Below are 9933 nucleotides of genomic sequence, written 5' to 3' on the forward strand. Positions count from 1 at the left end.
ATATTTGACTGTGTCATCTGTGCTGCCTTTTGAAATCTTCTATTCAACTCTTTAGTATCTTGAATTCTTCCTTGTGCTTTGGCTTCTCTGCACTCCAGTGCAATTTTCAGAGTCTCTTCTGACATCCATTTTGGTCTTTTCTTCCTCTTCTGTCTTCGCAATGACCGTTTGCACTCTTCTTGGATGATACCCTTGATATCCTCCCACAACTTGCCTGGTCTTCGCTCATCAGTGTTCAAGACCTCAAACCTGTTCCTGAGATGGTTCTGAAATTCAGGTGGGATAGACTCAAAGTCATTTTTTGGTTCCCGTGGATTTGGTTTAATTTTCCTCAACTTCAGCTTGAACTTTCTTAGGAGTAGTTGGTAGTCTGTTCCACAATCAGCTCCTGGTCTAGTTTTCACAGCTGATATTGAGCTTCTCCAGTGCTTCTTTCCACAGATGTAATCGATCTGATTCTCATCCATACCATCAGGTGAAATCCATGTGTATAACCTGTGTTTATGTCTCTTAAAAAACATATTTGCTATGAATAAGTCATTGATTGTGCAAAATTCAATCATTCTCTCTCCAACTCCATTTCTGTCACCAAGTCCAAGTTTTCCAACTACTGAATCTTCAAGGTTGACTACAGAGATGACTACGGAAACTGAGGTGGAAGCTCTGTCAAGCACTCAGAAAGACAAAGTCCTCAAAATGTGGTTTGTTGTTGTTATGGGCCATCAAGTAACCTGTTCATAGTGACCTTGTGTATAATAGTCCTAAACCCTGCTCTAACCTGTGCCAATCTTTTGTACTTTGACACACTTACCCTCAATTACCCCAGTCACTGAATCAATCCATCTCAACGAGTCTTCCTCTCCTGTGCTGTACCTCCACCCTCCCAAGCATGACGTTCCTCTCCAAGGACTGGTCCCTCCTTGCAACATGTCCAAAGTATGTCAGACAAAGCTTCAGAATCCTTGCCTCCAAGTAATAGCCTATTTAACCCTTTCCAGGACAAACATGTTCATTCTTTTAGCAGTTCTTGGTATATTCAATAATTTTCTCCAATACCACAGCTCAAAGGCATCAATTCTCTGTTCAATCCCTAGTCACTGTCCAGCTCTGTGATGCACAGTAAGGGATTGCAAAGACCATGGCCTGTATCAGGTACACCTTAGTCTCCAAACTGACATCACTGCTCTTCAGTACTTTGTAGACGTCTCTGACAGTTGATTTTCCCAATACATCTTTTAATTTCCTGGCTGCTGGTGACAAAAGTGTTGACTGTGGAGCCAAGCAAACTAAAGATGTTTACAATCCCAATCTCTTCAACATCCATCATGATGCTGCCAATTGGTCCAGTGGTGAGAATCTCTGATTTCTTGATATTAAGCTTCAGGGAAGAGGAGGTTCAGGAGGGAAAATGAGGCACAGGAGGTGGGGACTCATGCCCCCTCAGGGAATGTGGTCACCAGGAGCCTGGGATATGTTCCATATACTTTGCTCATGGTTTTCCTGCAATAGGCCTTGTACATATTTAGAGTGCTTGTGAGCTTTTCCTTGTCTCTGTTGCATTAACATTCTCTGTTGCATTAACATTAGCTAATTTTTTTAAAAATGCACAGAGTAATTTTTAAAGATCCAAAAGGAAGGAACATAAAAAGAGTATCTCAGAACTGAGAGAGTAGTCAAATGTCAACTTGTTTTCCTGTATCCTGTGTTTCCATCAGGCTTACTATCTAGCCAATGCGGCTCTCTTTCTTTCTTCTTCCTACTCTTTAGAACACTCCCAAGTTAATCTGTGCCAATACATAGAAGTTTAGATGTTTCCTTTCCAGTGAGACCATGAACAATGGGGACTGTGTGTGCTCATGCACAAGCAGACGCAACCACTAGTTGGTGCTCAACAGTGTACTTACTGATCATGCCTGGTATCAGGAATGTTTCTGTCCATTTGCAACTTGTCACTTTCCACCTGGTTGAACTTGTTCCGGGCGTAGGGATCCTGTCCAGATCGAACCATTGTTACTCCAACATAACCTTCTTGGTTAAAGTCCTGCCATCGAACTTTTCCTAAAGGAATGAGAGCAAAAGTTGTGAGACGAAGGGGGAAATGAGATCTTTCTCAGAATAAAGAGTGTTACAATAAAGATCTAATCCCAAAACCATATACAGACAGACTTTCTTCTTAGGACAAGTCTAGTTAATTAACTGACTTAAACTGTTCTGTCTATAAGCCAAGACTGCCAGAAAACTTAAATAAGAAAAGGAGTTGTTATTCCAGAGTCTACGTCGAATATACCATGGACTGCTAGGAGAATAAACAGGTTCATCTTAAAGAGGGTAAAACCAGACTGCTCCTTGGAGGCAAGGATTCTGAAGATACTTTGGGCATGCTGCAAGGAGGGATTAGTCCTTGGAGAGGGACATCATGCTTGGAAGGGTGGAGAGACAACGCAAGAGAGGAAGACCCTCAATGAGATGGATTGACTCAGTGACTGAGGTAATGGGAGTACGTGTGTCAGAAACAGTAAGGTTGGAACAAGACGGGTTAAGAGCTGTTACACATAGGGTGGCTATAAGTTGCAAGTGATTCAATGCCACATAATAACAACAACAAGAAGTTTTTGCTGCTATGTGCCATCAAGTCAACTGTGAATCAAGTGATAGCTTACAATGGATCAGAACTCTGTCCTATCCAGTGCCATCCTCACCACCTCTAACATACTTGAATCCACTGCTACAGTCACCATGTCAATCCATCTTGTTTAAAGTCTTCCTCTCCTTTCCTGACACTCCACCTTTCCAAGCATGCTGTCCTCTAAGGACTGGTCCCTCCTACCAACATGTCCAAAGTTATGTGAGACTGGCCTCTCCAAATAACATGTCCAAAGTATGTGAGGCATCCTTGCTTTCAAGAAGCACTTTATGTTTTCACGTTCTCCAAGTCAGACCGATTGGTTCTCTTGGCAGTCCATAGAACATTCAGCACTCTTTTCCAGCAGCACAATTCAAAGGCATCAATTCTTCTGTCATTAGTTACTTCTGTCTTAGTGTTCAACTTTCAGATGCATAGCAAGTAAATGAGAGAACTATGGCTTGGATCAGGCACACCTTAGTCTTTAAAACAGGTATCACAACTCTTTAGTACTCTATCAAGTCCCTGATAGAAGATATTCCTAATACAAAATGTCATGTGATTTCCTAACTGCTGGTACCAAGGGTGCTGACCATGAATGCAAATAAAATCGTTGTTGTTGTTGTTACATGCTGTTGAGTCACCTGTAACTCTTAGTGACCTTATGTAGCTCTGAACCCCGCCCTATCCTGAGCCAATCTCACTGTCTCTGACACAGCTATCTGTATTACCCCAGTTACTGTGGTGTCATTTTATCTCATCTGGGGTCTTCCTCTCCTGTGCTGTTCCTCCTCCTTTCTAAGCATGATGTTGTTCTCTAAGGATTGGTCCCTCCTGGCAAAATGCCTGAAGCATATGTGATGGAGCTTCAAAATCCCTGCCTCCAAGGAACAGCTTGGTTTGACCCTGTCCAAGACGGAACTGTTTGTTCTCTTGGTGGTCCATGGTATGCTCTTCTCCAGCATCGCAACTCAAAGGCACTGATTCTTCTTCTATCAACCTTAGTCACTGTCCAGCTTTCTGATACTTAGAAAATAACTGCAAAGACCATGGCTTGGATCAGGTGAACCTTAGTCTCTAGACTGATACTGTTGCTCTACAGCACTCTGGCAAAGTCTCTGACAGCAAATTTTCCTAATGCAATTATCATTTTGCAATTTCCTGACTGCTGGTGCCATAAGTGTTGATTGTGGACCCATTTGTTTAAAAAAACATTATTTCATAAGAAAGCTATGTTGGCCTAATGGACAAAAAGTTATGTTACCAAGCCCAAGGTGGGTGATTTTAATCTGCGGCCCTAAGGCCTGGTTCAAAGAGTTTTTCTGTCAAACATTCTTCTAGATGGTATAGCACTGGTCTGCGCATGGCTGTACATAGGTAACTGGTGGTTGCGGTGATGCTAAACACTGTGACACTGATATGCCAAATGTGATAATAGTTACCCATGGTGGACAGTGTTTGGTGGAATGTCCCGATTAAAACAAGCTTGGAAGCAGGAGTGGCATCTACTTCTGAAATGTCTTACCTCCAGAAACTCTATGAACAGTGCTCAGGCCTTTCGTTCATAGGGTCGCTATGAGTCATCTACGACTCGATGGCACCTAACAACAACAACAAAAGCAGCGTATAAAAGAGCATATTCTTTTGTTATATTTAAAAGTCTACATAATATGCAGGGGAGACCATGAGTATGTGGGTCTCAGGAGTCTCCAGCACATCCAGGGACACAAGTGTCTCACCTGTGCTCCTCCCAAATGGGAAGGAAACTAGGCCCTGCCACTAAACCCACTTGTCAGCTTAGCCACTGTCACTTCTGAATATCAAACACAGCTCTTGAAGACCGTGCCACTTGAATAGGGTGTTGGAGGAGAGTGGAGCCAGTAGGTGGAATGGAATCCAGTGCAGTCCATTGCTGGGCTAGTCAGTCTGGTAAGCCTGGTGTACAGATTGCAAAGCCAGAAAAAATGAGCAAAAGCACAGGTAATCACAGACAGGAGGGGAAAAGAGGGGAAGAAACAATGAACAAAAAGGTAAAAGAGAAAGCTCTTAAAGTAGTGTCAGCTCAGCTTTAAATCACTATTTCTTACTACAATCTGGTGGAGGCAGGAGGGCTGCTGATACAGTGAAGGAAGCACTGGTCTTCTATCTAGAAGATCAGCAGTTCAAATCTACCAACTGCCAAAAGGGAGAAAAATGAGGCAATCTACTGCCATAAAGACTTAGAGCTTTGGAATCCTGTAGGGTAGCTTCACTCTATCCTAGAACATACTATGAGTCAAAATGGATTCAATAGCACTAGACTTTGGGTTTACTGCAGATGTGGAACACATTATCCATTCTTTAAAATTAAATTTTGTTCAAAGGAAAATATTTGAGAAAAACTAAAGGTTTGCCAGGAGGATTAGCTCATTATCCAACAAGTGTTTAACAAGCACTGCTTTGTGCTAGCCGCTGTTCAAGGTATGCCGGAGAGAAAGAAAACAAGAGTAGCAACCCTGCTCTCATGAAGCGTCCACAATTTCAAGTGGCCGTAAGTGCTCTGAGGGGGCAGTGAGTCCTGAGGAACTGTTTGTGATGACTTCTCTAGCATGTCTGACAAAGGCAGACAGTGAATTACAGAGCTCTCTAAGAAGAGTACCCAGGTAGAGAGAACTGTAATGCAAAGGCCCTGAGGCAGAAGCAGCCAGGAGGTGGTGTGATTGGAAGAGTGTAGTAGGTGCCTCTCAGGTGACTGAGAGTTCAGGCAGAGAGGTAAAGTGAGGCAGCCTCACAGGGACAGCAGTTTTTCTCCAGTGGCCAAACCTTATTAAGGTCAACCCTATGTTTTCCCCACATGAATCACTCAGCACATTATCAACAACATGTCACCTTTCTTACTCTGTTTCAGAACTAAGCACATTCCATTGCATGGGATTCACTCAAGGTCATCCAGTAAATTCTCTATTGAAAAGCTCATCCATTTCTTGCTACAATTGTCCTGCAAGGTCAAAACATCCATCTCAGCCCAGCTGGCAGTCACAGAGACGAGGCTTAAGTGAGAGAAGTCTGTTCACTCACATGGAAACTGCCAAAGCCCATGTGCTCCAGGCTCCAGTCACACTCCCAACAAAGGTCTGACAATGGAGCCAGCCAGCAAACACGATGATTTTTTTTTTCTGTCTGAAATGAAACACACTTTCTGAAACACATTTTTCATATAAAGACAACTCTAAAAACACTAACTGGTCCTCCTCTTCCCCCTATCTTCTTATTGTCACTTTCAAATATTCATAAGGACAGAGAAGAAAAACCACTCTACTGGCAGTGGAGCACTCAGCTCCCATGCTCACTACACTCAAGATCCTCATCTTACATGTTTACAAAGGCTCTGAGGCCTATGTGAGCGTTTACTATGAGTTCCTCAAGAACAGAGCAGGGAAACACTGCATGCCTCAAAATCAGGAAGGAAGTGTGTCAGAGATGTGGCCTGTCTACCTACCTTTTCAATCTATATGGAGAACAGATCATTCAGGAAGCAGGGTTCTATGAGCAGAAACGTAGCATCAAGATTGGAGGAAGACTCATCAACAACCTACATTATGCAGATGACACAACCTTGCTTGCTAAAACTGTGGCAGACCTGAAGCACTTGTGGCAGAAGGTCAAGTACTGTAGTCTTCAATATGGGTTGAAGCTCAACATCAAGAAGACAAAGATTCTCACTACTGGGATGACTAGCAGCATCATGATGAATGGAGAAGAGACTGAGGTTGTTAACAGTTACAGCTTGCTCGGATCCACAATCAACAGTCTTGGCACTAGCAGTCAAAAAAATCAAAGGATGAACTGCACTGGGAAAATCTGCTGTCAGGGACCTTTTGGGAGTACTGAGAAGCAACAATATCAGTCTAGAGACTAAGGTGAGCTTAATTCAGGCCATGGTCTTTGCAATTACTTGCTATGCATCAGAGAGCTTGACAATTACTAACGATGACAGAAAAAGAATTGATGCTTGTAGGTTGTGGTGCTGGAGAAGAGTCTTGAACATACCATGGACAGCCAAGGAAACAAATAGGTCTGTCTTGGAGAGGGTGAAACCAAGTTTCTTCTTGGAGGCTAGGATTTCAAAGCTCTGTCTCACGACTTTGGGCATGTGGCCAGGGGGGACTGATGCTTAGAGAAGGACATCATGTTCAGAAGGGTGGAGGGTCAGTGCAGGAGAGGAAGACCCTGGAGGAGATAGATTGATAAAGTAACTAAGGCAATAGAGGTAGATGTGTCAGAGTCAGTGTGATTGGCTCAGGATAGGTCAGGCATCACAGCTGTAGTACCACAGGGTCACTGAGTTGCAGGTGCCTCAACAGCATGTAACAACAGCAGTGTCTCCTACATCTAATAGGTCACTTCAATATGTGTGTTTTACAGCCTGAATACTATTCAATGATACCTTGTACCAACAGTGATCTGAAACACAGACTCAAGAGCCCCAAGAATAGCCAGAGAAGAAACCCTCACTCCAGAGATGTCCCACATATAACTGGGCTCACATCAGAGAACTAGGCAATGAGAAGTGGGCCAGTTCAAAATTCCAAGCAAGCATCTGTAAGGTACAGAGCAGTGGCTCTGGGAGACACGGGTCTTCAATTCTTTCCCTGACAGTACAATTCATGCACACAAGAATTGTACATGACCCATTCAGAAACAAGCTATTATATGGCAGGGGATCTTTACTACTAGTCAAGAGTTTAGCCAGATTTCTTCATCAAAGTTCCACGTATCTATGAATTCAGTTCAAAGTGCTGACTATACGTTAAAAACAGCTTACGCAAATTCTGTAGGAGATTTACACTTAAGTTGTTGTTATGTGCCATCAAGTCGCCTGTGACTCATAATGACCCTATGTACAACAGCCCTAAACCCTGCTCTATCCTGTGCCAACCTCACTGTCTCTGACACACCTACCCTGATTGCCCCAGTCACTGAATCAATCCATTTCATCAAGGGTCTTCCTCGCCTGCGCTGTCCCTCCACCCTCCCAAGCATGATGTCACTCTCCAAGGACTGGTCCCTCTGTGCAACATAAACCTAAGTAAACGTATCAAAGTCTGTTTTGTATTACTCTGTGAGAGAAGAACCTGAATGTATGAGGGACAAGGATCTCATGCTAGATTCTGGAGATGCAACTCAGTCTGCTACCTTCTTTCTTGGAGTTCAAGATCTAGGAGATAAGGGGGGGGGAAACAACAATAAAATAATATGTCTGTAAGCGTCAACAGTGCTTGCTGAAACTGAGGAGGATTTGAAACACCTGCTGCAGTAGATAAAACAAAAAGCTTTCAATATAGACTATCTTAATAGGAAGACAACAAAAATTGTCACCTCTGGACAGATAAGCAATATCATGATATATAGGGAAAAGATTGAAATTGTCAATAATTACATCTCACTTGGATTCACAATCAACACCCTGGGTATCAGCAGTCAGGAGTTCAAGAGATATATTGCACTGAGGAAGTCTGCCCTCAGAAATCTCTCCAAAATACTTAACAGCAATGACTAAGTTTGAAGATTAAGATGTGAATGATTTAAGCATGGTCTTTCAATCACTTGAAAAGTGCCCCTGAGAGCTTGACAATGAATAAGGAAAACAGAAGAAATGATGCCTTTGAGTTGGAGAAGAGAACTGAATATCCCATATACTGTCAAAAGAACAAACAGATATATCTAGGGGAAAGTGCTGCCAGAATGCTCCCTGGAGGCAAGGATGGTGAAGCTTTGCCTCCCGTACTTTTAGTGTATTGCTAAAGAAGGCTATTAGGCTATTCCTTGGAAAGAAATATCATGCTTGGAAAGGTGGAGGGTCAGCGAAAAACAGGAAGACCCTGAAGGAGACTGTTTGGCACAGTGACTACAGCAATGGGTTCAAATGTGTGAGATGATGAGGATAGAAGATCCTTCAGATCTGTTGTTTGTAGGGTGACTGTGAATTGTGCTCAACTTGATGGCACCTACTTAATAACAACTACCACCAGTAAGTATATCCTTAAAAACTGAGGTAAGCCCTTTGATGTTGAAAGTGTATCTAAAAGGCATCCTGACCAAAGAGGTCTAGTCCCCAGAGAAATAACATTTGAACTGTAATCGGTATAGTAAGTAGGATTAAGTCTACTTACTGAGGACTTCACAGAAAGACTGTTACTTGTCTGTATCTGAAGACCGTATGAGTCCACTTGGAGGCATTTGCTGTGTCTCACTGCCTTTGATAAAATAACATCCTTGATAAGACTTTAATCTGCTTTGACTTGTAATATTTAACTACTCTAAGGCACAAAGCCATTTACAAGATAGGACATCATTATCTAAGTAGCACCTTTAAAGAAAGTTAAGCAATATGTTAGATGACAATGAGAACTTTCAATCATGTCATGACTGTGACAAAGTCACGTCATGACCCAGACAACATAATGCACACATACACACCTGAAACAAGTTTAACAAAATAACACTAACCCTTATCTATGATAAAGAGTCTATCTTTTAAATAAGTACAATCCACTACTGGAAGCAGGAGCGGCATCCACTTCCAAAGTGGCTTGCCTCTGGAAACTCTATGTACGAACAGTGCTCACGCTGTTTGTTCATAGGGTCGCTATGAGTCGTCTACAACTCAACGGCATTAAACAACAACAACAACAATCCACTAAATTGGTATCATCCTCTAATAATGAGTCACAACCCATAATTTGAAAAACTGTCGTGGAGGACAATAATTTCATTACTGAAATTGGCACACTGCTCAATGGAGTTACTCAGGGAAGGAAAAGAAAGAAGAAAAAGGGACAGCAAAGCTTTTGTAGATAATTTATTACTTAGTTTAGTCAGTAGGGAGTTGTCCTGCATACTCAAAGGTTACACCTCTCTGGGATGAATTCACCAGGAGCTCTGTAAAATAAAGATGGGCAATCTCCCACAACACATGCTTCTAAGAAAGTGCTCCGGAGGATGAGCTCTGAGTTGATACTGATTCGACAAAAATGAGTTATGAATTTTAAGTTCAAAGCAATGAAAGAAGAGAAGCAGTTAGATCTAAAGAAATCTGCGATTTTAATGGACATAAGTTAGAGGTGAGAGAGAGTCAAAATAAGAGGCTAGATTGTGAATACAGTAACCTTACAAAGGGGTGACACCCCATTAGACAAACAGCTCAAGGTAAATACACCTAAAAAGTCATCTAAATATAAAGTTATAAAAGAGATCTTAGGGAATCCAAATTATCGAACAATATCATTGATATCACATGCAAGCAAGATTCTGCTGAAAATTATCAAAAA

General features: G+C 42.2%; 1 protein-coding gene across 1 annotated transcript in view; it reads right to left on the reverse strand.

Annotated features, from left to right (window-relative positions):
* The window catches only part of GALNT2 (UDP-N-acetyl-alpha-D-galactosamine:polypeptide N-acetylgalactosaminyltransferase 2 (GalNAc-T2)), a 161045-nt gene that overhangs the window by 114251 nt on the left and 36861 nt on the right, over positions 1-9933 (reverse strand). The window contains exon 3 of the mRNA XM_006888756.1: positions 1905-2058. Coding sequence (XP_006888818.1) covers positions 1905-2058 — 154 coding nt within the window. The remainder of the gene's footprint in view (positions 1-1904; positions 2059-9933) is intronic.

This window comes from Elephantulus edwardii, unplaced genomic scaffold (genome assembly GCF_000299155.1).
Source record: "Elephantulus edwardii isolate Elephantulus edwardi_28Jun2011 unplaced genomic scaffold, EleEdw1.0 scaffold00071, whole genome shotgun sequence".
Lineage (NCBI taxonomy): Eukaryota > Metazoa > Chordata > Mammalia > Macroscelidea > Macroscelididae > Elephantulus > Elephantulus edwardii.